This window comes from Palaemon carinicauda, chromosome 16, assembly GCF_036898095.1.
Source record: "Palaemon carinicauda isolate YSFRI2023 chromosome 16, ASM3689809v2, whole genome shotgun sequence".
NCBI lineage: Eukaryota > Metazoa > Arthropoda > Malacostraca > Decapoda > Palaemonidae > Palaemon > Palaemon carinicauda.
In genome coordinates, this window is record NC_090740.1 from 39,836,111 (window position 1) to 39,851,442 (window position 15,332).

Below are 15,332 nucleotides of genomic sequence, written 5' to 3' on the forward strand. Positions count from 1 at the left end.
GCATACGGAGATTCAAAAAGGCGCCTCTTAGCACCCTTATAGGGAGATGGGAGGCCCTTATGATGTAGCGGACGGTGAACCTTACGGTGAAGGCGGCCAACAGCAACAACAGTAGAAGAGTCCTCCGAAGAGGAGTCTCATGAGTGTACTCTCTCGCAAACGAAAGAGAAACAGTCTTTAGGTATTATTTACCCTTCCCCTATTGCTCTTAATAAATCCAGCATACATTCTTCCCCCTCTGCAGCTAGTATCTTGACCATTTAATTTTGAAACTCTTGATGGACCTAGTGCTTTAATATTTCTTTTTTTTATTCTACCTAATGCCCCCTTCACATCTGCATTCTGTATCCTCATCACAGGGCCCTCCAATCTTTATGCTTCTCCAAGCTCCTCTCTCTCATTTTTAGTATTCAATAGTTGTTCAAAATACTCTCAATCTCCTCTTAATATCTTCAGCCCCATGTAATATATATTTTTTATCTATTCTTGATAACTTCCAGTTGCCCAAAGTCTTATCTTTGCTTTTTATTCCAGTTTAAAATCTTTTAGATATCTTCCTCTTCCCTTGTTCCTAGCCTTTCATTCAATTAATCCTTCCCTCTTCCAATAGCTATAACTACTTTCCTCCTAGTATTTTTCCTCTTCCCTGTTCTGTTCTGCTGCATCCTGTGCATGCCTTACTTTCCTGTCCTTGAATATCTTTACTTTTCTTTTAACCCACTCTTACACCTCTCTGTCCATCACCACTTTCTCCTTTTGACGTACAATATCGGCTGGTTCTTCCCACTATTTCCCTTACACATATTTCTTTCATACCCACCAGGATATTTTCCACTGTCACCCTGTTCACCATTTAAGTTCAATCTTTCCAGTTCTTTCCTTCACAATCCTCCTAAAATGCTCACCTTTCTCCCCTTAAAGGTCCCATACCTTAATTCTATATCTTTCTCTCCTCTTGGGTTTTCTACCTCTCATTTTAAAATCCATTACTACCTGTCTACTTTGTTTAACACATGCTTTCCCAAAAATCCCTTTACAGTTCATCACATTGCCTTCTTCAACTCCTCTAACCACAATGTAATCAATTTAGCTTTCCACTCCACTTTTGCAGGTTACCACGTGTTTATCCAACTTCTGAAACCAGGTATTCATACATACCAATTCAAAATTCTGAGCCATCTCTAATGTATACTCCCCATCTTCATTTCTAATTCCAAACCCACTGCCTCCATGTACCCCCTCATATTATTACTTGTTAAGCTACAACCCTAGTTGGAAATGCAGAATGGTATAAACCCAAAAGAAAGCTGGCGCACAGAAGGACAGAAGTAAAGGTGAGCGCTGGCGAGCAGGAGGAAGATCTACGGCAAGACTCACCTACCGGAGATCGTCCACAGCAGGCGAGCGCTAGATCGCTACTGATGGTGTCCAGGGGACCTGAAACGAGTGGAAGATCGATGGCGATCGTTGACGTGCAGGAGATCGCTGACGAGCAGGCGAACGTTAACGCGTCAGTGGTCACTGGCGAGCTGGAGATCGCTGGCGAGCGGAAGGGCGATGCGTGGAATCCTGAGCGCGAATCAGGAACTGGAAGCGCAGGTGCGCTCTGACGGGCAGGAGATCTAGAGCGCTCAGGAGACCGATGGCGCGCAGGGCGCACAACAGGAACAACAGCAGTGGGCGATGATCATCAGGAGAGCGCTGACGAACAGGAGAGCGCTGGCGAACAGGAGAGCGCTGGCAAACATGAGAGCACTAGCGATCAGGAGAACGCTGACGAGCAGGAGAGCGCCTGTGCGCTAACACTGAGGAGAGCGCCTGTGCGCTAACACTGCAGAAGGGCGCGCAGGGGAACCCTGACACGCAAGGGAAGCACCCCCGTGGGAGGCAACCCTTTGCCCCGAAGGGACCGATGTCCGTCAGAAGACGAGGTCAGACTGCTGTCCATCTGCACCAGGGGCGGAAGGTCAATAAGGCGTTGGAGGAAGGAGCTGCAGGCTGCATACGGAGATTCAAAAAGGCGCCTCTTAGCACCCTTATAGGGAGATGGGAGGCCCTTATGATGTAGCGGACGGTGAACCTTACGGTGAAGGCGGCCAACAGCAACAACAGTAGAAGAGTCCTCCGAAGAGGAGTCTCATGAGTGTACTCTCTCGCAAACGAAAGAGAAACACTTCGTAGAAGAAACGGGTCAGCCAGTGACCTAAAAAGAGCAATCCTCCGAAGAGGGGCTCCTGCAGTTGCCCAGCCCCTTGAGCGTAACTGCAGGTGCGACAGCTTAGCACCAAGAGCATAGTCGCATGAAAAAAAGGCAAGAGAAGAACCCCACAAAGGGGAAAAACTCAAGCTTGGACAGGAAAGCTTCCCTCGGAAGGAAAGTTACCCACCCAAGGAGGCGAGCCTCCTGAGTGTTCTAAAATGAACTGGAGAGCCGTCAATCGTCATGGGAGTACTTCCAGGAGAAGGAGACACGCCCCTGACGAAGGTCTATAGGGGAGGCAGCAACAGCCAAATCCCCAGGCCTCAACAAGACAGCTCACTCCATTGTCACATTACAGAAATGAACTAGATCGGTAACTGTGAAAAATAAAAACAAAAACCATTAGTTAACAGGGAAGGCTCCGAAGAGGAATCCCGAGGGAAAGGAAAACAAGAATTACACAACAGGCACGTGCCCTCACAACCACTTACACTCACGGAAGGAGAGCTGTAACCAACACAGAATTATAACAATTATAATTATGTAACTATGTAACTATGTAATTATGTAATTTAAAAATGAATGAACACTAAAGAAAGAACGAAAACCCCGAAAGGAATCGTTCTACAAAAGCTGAAAAATCAACAAATACAATTAGATTCATAAACTAAATGAGACAAAACGTACGGCGTAGCAACGCAACCCACACGGGAAGGAAGCTACTCAGACGTAGTAAAGTAACGTAGTAAAAGGGTGAACGACCTCAAAGAGAGAGAGAGAGAAAGACCGTAGTCAAACTCGATCGCGACCCATGAAATTACACCATGGTGGCCTAACTGCCGAGGGCTCCACGGAGATATCGTACACTACACACCAGCACAAACTCTGAAAAGGAAACTTACTGATTTCTATACTCAAATATATACATAAACACGAAAAAATTGTTTACATATATATTGAGTAAAAGAAAAGTAAGTGATTAAGTAAAGACAAAACAAACAATGGCTGCCAAGCGAGGACAAAGACAGAGACGTCTGTCCATTGTCCGAGCCAAAAGTGAAGTGAAGCAGTTCACCGGTGTGTGAGGGGGGAGGGGTAGCTAGCTACCACTCCCCTACCCCCCTGCTAACTAGCGCGGGGGTAATACACCCTCGTTAAATTCTAATGGCTCGCCATTTCAGCTACGCCGAAAGGTAAACACAATGTAAATAGCGTGGTTTGTATTTCGGTTACGGAACAAACTGAGCCTCTACTTTCATGCATGGCTATCCTGGCCCCACCTTCCTTACTCTAACCATAGCTTTGGTCTTATGTCAGCATTAAGTCCATTTTTATTAGTGGTGGTCAAGGATATGTTAAGTGAAGAAATAAGAAATGAAGAGTTGTGGTAATTATTACATGCAGAGGATTTAGTGATTACCACTTAAAATGAGGAAGACTTGCAGAGAAGAGTTGTAGAGTTGCAAGAAACTTAGCCACCAATTACTCTTAAGCCTGGCTTGAAAATAAATATGGCCAAGTTTCTTGCAACTCTTCTCTGCAAGTCTTCCTCCTTTTCAGCAGCAATCACCAAATCCTCTGCACATAGTAACTACCATACCACTCCATTTCTGATTTCTTCACTTAACACACCCATGACCACCACAAATAAAAAAGGGATTACTGTTGACGCTATGGTGTAATTGATCACTAACTTAAGGCTTGTTTCCCCCAACAGTTGTTATTACTGTACTTTTGTCCTTGTTCTCTTGTACATCATCTCTACCATTCTAACCAACTTCTCCTGGACTTTCCTCTTCCTCAAGCACCAAAACATCACTACTCTTGGTATTTTATCATAAGCCTTCTCTAGATCTACAAAAGCACAGAAGAGCTTCTGGTTTCCCTCAAGCCTATTTTCCTGTAGCTGCCCTACTATAAAGATGGCATCCACATTCCTCTTACCCTCATGAATCCATACTGCGGTTTCCTAATCTTTATCGTCTCATCTAGTACCCTCATAAAAACTGTTAGTTTAATTCCCTTGTAGTTACCATAATCCATGACACTGCCTTTTTTCTTAAATATAGATACTACTGTAATAGACTCTCTTCCCAGTCTTTAGGTATTATTTACCCTTCCCCTATTGCTCTTAATAAATCCAGCATACATTCTTCCCCCTCTGCAGCTAGTATCTTGACCATTTAATTTTGAAACTCTTGATGGACCTAGTGCTTTAATATTTCTTTTTTTTATTCTACCTAATGCCCCCTTCACATCTGCATTCTGTATCCTCATCACAGGGCCCTCCAATCTTTATGCTTCTCCAAGCTCCTCTCTCTCATTTTTAGTATTCAATAGTTGTTCAAAATACTCTCAATCTCCTCTTAATATCTTCAGCCCCATGTAATATATATTTTTTATCTATTCTTGATAACTTCCAGTTGCCCAAAGTCTTATCTTTGCTTTTTATTCCAGTTTAAAATCTTTTAGATATCTTCCTCTTCCCTTGTTCCTAGCCTTTCATTCAATTAATCCTTCCCTCTTCCAATAGCTATAACTACTTTCCTCCTAGTATTTTTCCTCTTCCCTGTTCTGCTGCATCCTGTGCATGCCTTACTTTCCTGTCCTTGAATATCTTTACTTTTCTTTTAACCCACTCTTACACCTCTCTGTCCATCACCACTTTCTCCTTTTGACGTACAATATCGGCTGGTTCTTCCCACTATTTCCCTTACACATATTTCTTTCATACCCACCAGGATATTTTCCACTGTCACCCTGTTCACCATTTAAGTTCAATCTTTCCAGTTCTTTCCTTCACAATCCTCCTAAAATGCTCACCTTTCTCCCCTTAAAGGTCCCATACCTTAATTCTATATCTTTCTCTCCTCTTGGGTTTTCTACCTCTCATTTTAAAATCCATTACTACCTGTCTACTTTGTTTAACACATGCTTTCCCAAAAATCCCTTTACAGTTCATCACATTGCCTTCTTCAACTCCTCTAACCACAATGTAATCAATTTAGCTTTCCACTCCACTTTTGCAGGTTACCACGTGTTTATCCAACTTCTGAAACCAGGTATTCATACATACCAATTCAAAATTCTGAGCCATCTCTAATGTATACTCCCCATCTTCATTTCTAATTCCAAACCCACTGCCTCCATGTACCCCCTCATATTATTACTTGTTAAGCTACAACCCTAGTTGGAAATGCAGAATGGTATAAACCCAAAAGTTCTGACAAGAGAAATTAGCCAAGTGAAGAAAGGAAATAAAGAAACAAATAGAATAGTGTGCCTGAATGTACTATTTAGCAAAAGAACTCTAACCCTGGATAATAGAAGACCATGGTAAGAGGTTATAGCACTACCCAAGACTAGAGAACAATGGTGGTTTGATTTTGGAGTTTCCTCCTAGAAGAGCTGCTTACGATCGTTAGTCTCTATCGATCGTTAGTCTCTCTTCTACCCTTAATACAAGATAAGTAGCCACTGAACAATTACAGTACAGTAATTAACCACTTAGGTGAAGAGAAAAAATTTCGGTGGGTTGCCAGGTGTATGAGGAAAGGGGACAATGTGTAACCCAAGCGAGATCCAATGTAATACTATGTGACCAGTCAAAGGACCCAGTAACACACTAGTGGCAGTATTTCAACAGGTGACTGTGGCCTTGGCCAACCTTCCCTGTCATTCATGTCTGCTCCTATGATTACCTTCTCTTTAACTATTCTAATAGCTGCCTCAAACTTTTGTCTAAATAATTCTTTTTTTTTCATTCTTGGCATCCCATCTGAGGAGCATATGCTGAAATTATATTTACTATCAGATTTATTATATCTAAGGAATCTTTAAAATCCTATCATTTATTCTAAAGAATCTTCACTTCTACCACTTTTTCCTTCCAGTTATTACCTATTATGAATCCAAATGCATTCTTTCCTCCTAGAGACTCTCTGTACTAGTTTATACCATTTCCTATCATTCTTAGTCTCTTGAATACACAAGATATCCATTTTCCTCCTCTCCATCACACCCACTCTCTCCCTCAATCTTCCCATTAGTGTACTGTCATTCCAGGTACTGTACCTGCTCTAATCTTCCATTCTGTCCCTAGCTTTTTTTGGTAGCAGTCATGAGCCCTGCAGTACCCTTCGCCCATTTATAATGCCAGTAGGGGATCCTGAAGCGCATTGCTTACAGGGTACACTCTAGCCATATCCACATTTCTTACAGCATCAGCCATGGTTTATAATTTGGCAGAGAGCTTTTATGATCACATGCCCTTGCAGTCATTAACCACAGTTAGACGGCAGGCCTAACTTTTGACTGAATAGTCCAATGGCAAGGTAGCATTTTCCACAGTTATTGGCAGTGGGCCTAGTCTTTGCTTAAAAGCACAACTGCAAGGCAGCAATTGTCCTTTTTGTCGCTTTCTACGATATAAAGGACAAACGGTGTTAATATTCATACACCTATACCACAGAGGCCAAGCTTAGAATATCTACATTTCTCTTTAAAATAAAAGAAATTTTTCTTTACTGTTTCCTTTTCATCCTCTAATGCCTTTAGTGAAGCAATGAGACCAGCTTTTAACAACAATAACACTGGATAGCTTCTTCAGTCTAGGTCGACATGGAACAACAATGACATGTGATCCTCTGCTTCATATGTCCATGTTTTTTTATGATTTTATACTAATTAAGATGTCTGATTTTCAAGTCTCTTGCTTGGGGACAATTTTTAAATTCAGACTAGTGAGAAGTGCATAGTTTCACTAATCCTTTCTGGATAGCATATTTCATTATAAAATTAAAGTTTAAAGCATAAAACAAACTTACTCTTCGTTTAAGGGTAATTCAGAGATCGCTTACCTACTTGCTTATAGAGGGAATGATGACAATACCACTCCAGCCTTTGACTTTTTCAAGTGTAATAAGTTTATTATGAGCTTATTAGGAGTTTAACGTCAATAGCTTCTTTTTTCACACAGCAGCCTAACCTGCCTTGTTTAATCCTAGCCTTACCCCTCAAGTATTGACTAGTAGTTCAACTGCACCATTCAGTAAAGGTTCTGGTGGTACTGGGCACCTATCACATTCAAGTTTCTCTCGTAGAGACTCACATTCCTTAATTACTTTAGACCCTTCTGCCACATAACTCTTACACTCCTGCATTTCTGGCAATCTTTTAGAGACAGAATTTGCAGAGTACAGAAATGGTATCCTGGATCCCTATATCCCTACTCTCATAAAGTAAGTACCACTAAGCAACAGTTATCCCTTATTTGCCGAGATGGTAGCCTTGATATCATATCATATCCCTTTTGTGAATACATGCCCCTTTACCTCTCCTTTTTTTAAGTGGTTGGCAAGGCATATTGTAGAATTTCCTCACATAAAATGTTTCCACTCTGATTTAATCTTACAGATTAGCTAATAATGTTTGATCGCTTAATTTATGCTTAAATGATGATAACCCATATTTAATGAATGCACTAAATACTTCAAATGATGATGTCAAAAGAGCAGAAATGGAAATCTTATCTACCACTCTTCAAGAGAAATACAACCAAAAAATCTTCACGTAAAAATCTGAAACCGTACAAGCCTCCTAGCCAAATGAGAAAAGGATTATTTTGATCGACTAAACTTTCCTTTATCTTAATTATCTTTTGGGAAACACTGTTAGTAAAAAAATTTTATATAGAAAAATATAAACACTGATATTTTAAATTTTCATTCAACCAAGTATCCAATAAAAGAAAAGTTTTTTAAACAAAACACAAGTTTAAAATAACTAAAATCAATCGGCAAGCAGTTGAGTGCTGTAATCAAAACTATAGACAATATCAACGGAAGTTCAAAATCACGGAATAATGAATACAGTATGCCAGGTACTGTTATATTACACAACAATGAAAATTATCAGATTAATAAAGATCATATAATACAGTCTTCAGATAATCATGAAATCCCCAGCCAAGTAAAACAAATACAGTATCATTGAAACGGGCAGAGAGAGTGATTGGACAAAGCCTTTCCTCTGAAAACTAAAATCATAAACTAAAATTAACAGTTGAGACCATATTTAATTAAAAAGGTTCAATTAAAAAATTGTAATGAATGACGCAACTAAAAGAAATAATATACTGGGCATAATGTGGATCCAGCAATTATTCAGTAGTCACGACTATCACCACAGATTAAAAGAATGTAAACAAGACAGAACTAACGTTAAAAGTGAGGATCAATTACTTGAAGAAAATTTTGTCTTAATATCCAATACCTTTAATCTAAATAATCATTAAATACCTAAGGAGTTCCAGAATATCATACAAGATCTAACATATTAATTAACAAATAAGGTACAGTACACTAACTCCGTTTGTCCAACAGCCAGATTAAAGTACCTCAATGATAGTTATTCTTAAAATTTATTCAAATCTTACTTGATAATTTACAAGTATTATCCAATTTCAGGAAAAAAGGACTCTGTACAAAACTAAAACCTTAATCATTTTTTTTTTTTGTGTAATCAATATATGCTGTAATAATATACAGTACACTACACAAGATATAAGAACAAAAATACATGAAGAAATAAAACATGATCTAAATACTTAGATTTAATGCAACTTTTCATTTCTTTGCATGTTAATGATCACAAAACATGCATAAGAATATTTCGTCACAAACTTAATACTAAAATGTGCATATAAAACCAAATACTGTACATTACTTTATATACACTTTCTAACTGAGATTAACTATGCCTTAACAGGTATTTGCATTGTTAAGTTGTACTTTCTTATAATAAAACTTTTAATTAAATAGAATATATTTTTTAAAATCTATTAATAATGCTTATCAGCATTGTAAATCTGACAATATTCAGTTACTGGACAAGGTAAAATTCACTAAATAAAATTTAATCATTCACCCATAGTGAACCAGAAAATGGGTCACCTACAAAATTCTTCTACATAAAAAAGAATTTAGAGTCCCAGGGGTCTTTCAGTTACAATTTCTCCTTTGTCACAAAGTTCTTTGGAAATGGCCGCCAAATCTTTGAAGTTCTGATGGGCAACCGAGGACTTGATTGCGGTCAAGTTCAGCTGAATACGATCAGAAGCCTGAAAAAAAATATCAAACATGGAATTTATTACAAAAATTGCTTTCTTAACATTAATAAAAATTACTAATCTTTCAATTGCTATTTAATAATTATCCCATACCATATATAGAACACACCAAATTCTTTTTGCATGAAATACTAACAAGTTATTCTCTGGCACCTAGAAAATAAACTTATGAATTAGCATATGAAATAGTAACAGGATTTTTAAATTTAAATAATCAAAGGGTATATGCTTCGGATGTTATAGTCTAGGTATAAAAAGCATCTAAACTGAGGTCTCTTCACATTATAAGATTATATGAAATTTTTATGTTTTGTTACCTTCCTAAGAGGACCACCTTATGAGCTTTAGTCTAAATAGATTGAATAAAATTAACAGTAGAATTAGTGAACTACCAGTATTATATAAAAAGTTAATTCAAGTCATAAGAAAGCAGTCTTAAATCAGTTCTCCCCTACTGACTTGGTCCTCCGAAAAATGTTAAAAGTAAGAAACCTACATAGGAGTTGCACCTTTTCATTTTAAACCGATATAGTTGACTTTAGTTAGAAGATGAGTTTTTATTATCTATGAGCAATGAGGACATATTTGATATAGTTAATATTATGAAAGGAACACTACCAAATAAGTTTTGTGGACTACCTTTTCATAATATATAGGTGTCCAGAAATACAAAGCATAAGTTCTGGCAGCATCCCAATGGTCAGAGCACATGGTATCAGTGGCCCAGTGGATGCAAGACTCAATTGTTTAAGAAATCTGAATTCAGGGAAAGTTCTGGCAACTAACTTTTTTTGGTAGTAGTTATTTGAAGCGAGACTTAAAAGAAAATAAGTGATGTATTTAGTATTGGGTCTATAATCTTTTTAAGGGATTGCTGTTTTCACACGAGAAATTATTTCATATTACGATAATTTTCTTTCATCATTAACGTAAGATTTTCTTAGTCAAACTGGAAAAAAATAGAAGCCCTATTGATAAAAAAATTCATTCCACAAGAAAACACAACAAATGTCATTCTTATATTTCATACTATACTAATTTGGGAGAATATTTATGTCTGCGTAGGTAGTTTATTTATATTATTTATACCACCATATAACTAAATTTATCATATCGAAACTAGTTTTATTGCAATTTTGATGACTTTGTCATAAAACACAATCTTTTAGAATAATAAATGAATGCTATAGCTCAAAAATTAAGGTCAACATTTGTTGATTAAATTTAAAAATCCAACTGCAACCACTCCTATAAAACTCAGCAAGCAGTAATTAAATGCATGCAAAGATTTCAGTTTGTTTTTGTTATAGAAACCTCTCCAAAATGTATAATCTTTCAAATAATCATCATTATTACAAATGATTTGAACCTCCCCTTCACTTAACAAGTTACAAAACATGAAAGTATCAAAACTATAACACTGAAACAAAATTATTTCAATTTAAATCTAAAGCAGAGAAAATCTTCAATCTATGAAATAAAACTGATCCGAGTTACTTAATACTTCTAAAGAATTTAGTATAAACATGAAGAGTAAGTACTGTGGTTATATGGTGTGATGTAGCAACTAACCTCACTTATCCAGACTTTTGTCATCTTTTCTTCATGGGAAGCTGAAGAAGAACCCAAATTTAGGGAACGTGATGCACGAGAAAGTACCACAATACTAGCATACAGGTCGATAGCAGAATTTGCTAGTCTGTTCAAAAGAAACTGCTCCTCTACAACATTCTTTCCATACTTCATTAGCATACCTTCTGCAGTATATCCAAATGCTTTTATAGCCTGAAATAAACAAATATATATAATTTCCTGGAATAAGCATAAAAGTAGCAATCATGCATAGCAGTAATAATAAAAAACTACACAAATAACAGACCATTTAATCATTATGTCCAGTTCATGGGCAATTTCAATTTAATGATCATTATGTTGATTAAAGTTAAACCAAAGCAATGAAAATATTTTATCTTGTACTATAAAACTACAAAAGGAAAAACAAATATGGCTTCATAAAACTGGGCTGATTTAATACATGCATGCCCTTTTAGCAGCTGAATCTAAACTTTAATTTTCAACAATATATATTTTCCTTTCCTATATCATTATCTGATCTATGAACTTAATTTTTTCTTTCTATAGAACATAATTTCATCCATGATCTTAAATCAGTCAACTTAACATGACAGTTCATGACTCGGATTAGATAACATGAAATGAGAATTCCATTTATATCAGAATGACTTAAAACACAAATAATTCAAACAAACCTTTGACAAAAAAATTATTGTGTGCCATCCTTTCAACATTGAAGATCAGTTTCTTTAAAGTATGTGTATCACCCAGAAAAACAAAATTTTCAACATAAAGAACTTGCTTTCTAAATATAAATTTCCAGTAATCTAACTGAACACAGACATATGTCTTTAGAATCGATTAGTTATACTCTTTGAAAAGAAAGAATATGTGTCAAGCTCTTAACCTTAAGAATTATTCTTAGGCCTTAACTCATCTCATAATAGAGCAAGCACTGCACCACCTGAAAAATACCACAAAATAGGATAGGGCTTGCAACCCGACCATTCCCCTGGACATGGTGAGAGCTAAAAGAAATTTCTTTTTTAAAGTCTGTTACTAGAAACCATAATCAATAATAAGTCCTCTCAAGAATTTTACTATCACATCCAGATTCCAGTGGATAAGTTCAGATTGAGGATACCTTTCCATAATAAAAGACGTCCTGACCTTGATTTTTTTTTTTTTTGCAACAGGATAGATCCAAAACAAAATTTCTATAACCCTTCGTTGAACTAACTGAACCTTCTTGTAATATCTCAAGAAATGAAATTTAAAATTATCCCAAGCAACATTCATCAGCATTATCTTCCTTAACTTGCACCAACTTAAAATATTTCATTGGAGCGGGTATAATGAATTTAGATTGTTTTATAACAGCTATGATTGATAATCTAGAGGCCCTGAAGCATGTCGGATGTGGATAAAGATGATAATACTGCAGTTATGAGAATATGGGTCAGAATGAAGTTGATGATAATGCAGTTTTGAGATTATCAATCTTCCAAAGAAACAAGATCAGAACATCTAAAAGAAGTGGCCCTGATCTGTGAAACATTTCTTCTAAGCCCAATAGGGAGCTATTAAAATAAGTCTTGTATTGCATTGGAAGACAACCTGAACCTACTTATAACAAGTCTTATCACGGCAAATAGGAAGGATGGCATAGAAAATGAGGTTGGACCCTCCCGTAGCATGGCATCTACAGCCCATGACAGAGGATCCTGTGGTGGAAAAAATCTATTTTTCTTCATAAAAGTGGGAAACGTGTCAGCTCGGTTTTGTAATAAGGTGACATTTCTGACCTCCATCTAAATAAGTACCTGGCATAAAAAACTTTTCCAATTTTGTTTCTTTATGTTTCTGTCAAGCTGTCCATATAAAGTACAATGTCAAATTTTGGCTAACGTCAATGCTTTGAACGTGGTCAGCTTGACACAATTTAAGTGATGACAAGACCCCTCGTGAGACCGTAGTCTTAATAGATGAAAACTGTACCGAGTTAAACCCATTAGCAAACAGATATAGCCAGAATTTTCAGGGCCAGACTGACTCCTTACAGTAGACAAGTAGGGTTGTCTCACCAATAGAAAAGAGCTTTCTGATCTTAGTGAACTTTTCTTCCTACAAGGACCCTATAGGAAAGACTATCATAGTGATCACCTATAAGTTCAACACTTCCTGTTGGCATTTTGGCCAGAATGCCTGTTAGAGCAAAATCCTGCTAGACTATCATCATCACGAAAATAAATCACTTGAGAGAGCAAAATAAAGAAGGAAAACAGTAACCTTGAAATGTGGCTGTATGACGATAGGGAAAATGGGGAAGAGGGGTGAGTTTCAAGAAAGTGACCTGAAAGCATCACCTTGCTTTCTGGAGCCCACTTATGCCACCACATTATTGATTATATCCTCATTGACTAAAGGATCAAAAATAGGGAAAGAAATTAAAGTGTGTTTCTTTGTATTAGGTACGTACTATCCTAACCAAATAGAAACACACTTGTCCCCTTTACTCAACCACAAAATTTACAAAGGCCGACACAGCCTCGTAAGACCCATCGGAAAGAGCAGTATATTATCTTCCCTTGTTTATTTTCTTTCTATATGAGCCACTATAAAGAGGAGAATTACTTTGTCTATTAACTTGAAAAAACTGTATACTGTTTAAAGATTCTTTTGTTTATATGAATAACAGGTTCAAAAGAACAAGCTAGATAGATATAGTTCACTATCAAGATTTGGTAGATCACAGACCATTTTTTGAAGGAGAAAAGGTTTTTACACTTAATGGGTACTGAATTAATTTTTCTTTGTACTTGACCTATTGATCTAATCTTTTAAAAAAAAATTGGGAGAACTGGGGTACAAATTGTCTGGATGATAATCAAGAGATTACTTGGAAGAATAAGCAGTATCAGAACTTAAAATAAGTAACTTATTTCGATACCTTCCAAAAATATGTTTCCTTGATGATAAGATACCTCAGAGACGAGCCTATCTTCCATACTGTCCATTTTTGTCTTCCTGGCCAGATGACTCTTTAAAAAAGGCAACTACTGCAGGCTTTCCTATTTGTTTATATCTAAAGCCAGAGGAAATGAAGGGTTGCTCTTTGCTGGTTTAAAAGGCAAACTAGTACAAATGTTCGACTGAACTATAGCCCGAAAAATTGCTTAAAGCACTCCCAGAGGAGTAGGCAGAGAATTTGGGGACAGTCTCTGTCGTAGGAGTTAATGCTTATGGGCGCTGAAACAGGCAACGGCACACTAGAGCGCTTCTCATTCGAAACTCTGAAAGCTTCGGTCGGAGCAAACTCAACAGTCGGGAATCCCATATCTGGAGACTGGGATTTCATCAGAAGGCAAGGGGAGGATTCTCTGCTTCTCTAGGGGATGCAGGGAAATCTACTCACTTGGCAAGTTACCCTGCAATCAAAGGTTTGTAAGTCTTTCTCAGTTTGCCCTCTGTAGAGTTAACCAAAGAAGGGCAGGAGTGACGAATTTTGGTATTTGGACGTCAGGATCTCACTGACTTACGCAACTTCTAGAACAGAGACAGATCGCACTTAGATCTCTTCTCCCTCCTACTCTGAAATCTCGCCCACTGGGAGGCCACCACTCCCTACAAGCATTATAAGAGGTATCCTTAGTGCAGCGGTACCCTCTACGCGTCGAATACAAAGGCTGGGGATCAATATTAATCTTACTCATACAATAGCAGTGTCAATCAGACAGTCCTGGACACATCTCCTTTCTGCTATATTCCCTCATACTCATAATGAAATGAAAAAAGAGAAAATTATAAAAACTTTACGTCAGTTGGAGAGCATCGTGAATACTGTGCTGCTCGACAACAAGAATCGAAATGAAGGTTCAAGCGCTGTCAGACCTGTACCACCAGTGGATACTGGGTGGCAGTTGCCAGAACCTTGATAATTCTTCATTGGCTGTTTCCAGCTTTTGCTGGAAACTTGCCCCAAATGAAAGTTTGTATTCGCGTAGGAAGAAAATAGTATTTAGGTAAATTAAATCCATGTTTTGTTTGTCCTACTTCCCAAGAGAGAATGCTCAATATGAACAAATCACTATAAAAATTCCATTTAAGAGGAAAAGATTCATTATTCTCAGCTTGTCATCACATTACTTAGCTTTCAAGTAAAGTACAGAAAAGGGTATAGTTAATCTACATATCTAGCTCAACAGCAATCAAAAAAGGAAATGCTCTCTACTTAAAATTCATTTTTTGCTTCTTTATCTGTCACATCTCTAAGAATACAGTAAACAATTATGGATACTCTTCAAATAGTTTCTGAGATATACAAGGTGGAAACAAGTTTCATCAGTATATACAGAAACCTTTTCATTTAGTGGCCAGAGTTCATCCTTATTTTTCCTCTGGCAACCTACTTCAAGTCTCAACTTTCAA

General features: G+C 37.4%; 1 protein-coding gene across 1 annotated transcript in view; it reads right to left on the reverse strand.

Annotated features, from left to right (window-relative positions):
* Positions 1–8,800: 8,800 nt before the first annotated feature.
* Positions 8,801–15,332, reverse strand: part of LOC137655723 (very long-chain specific acyl-CoA dehydrogenase, mitochondrial-like) — a 97,943-nt gene continuing 91,411 nt past the window's right edge. Inside the window, 2 exon segments of the mRNA XM_068389742.1 lie at positions 8,801–9,320; positions 10,902–11,114. Coding sequence (XP_068245843.1) covers positions 9,183–9,320; positions 10,902–11,114 — 351 coding nt within the window. The 3' untranslated portion in view covers positions 8,801–9,182.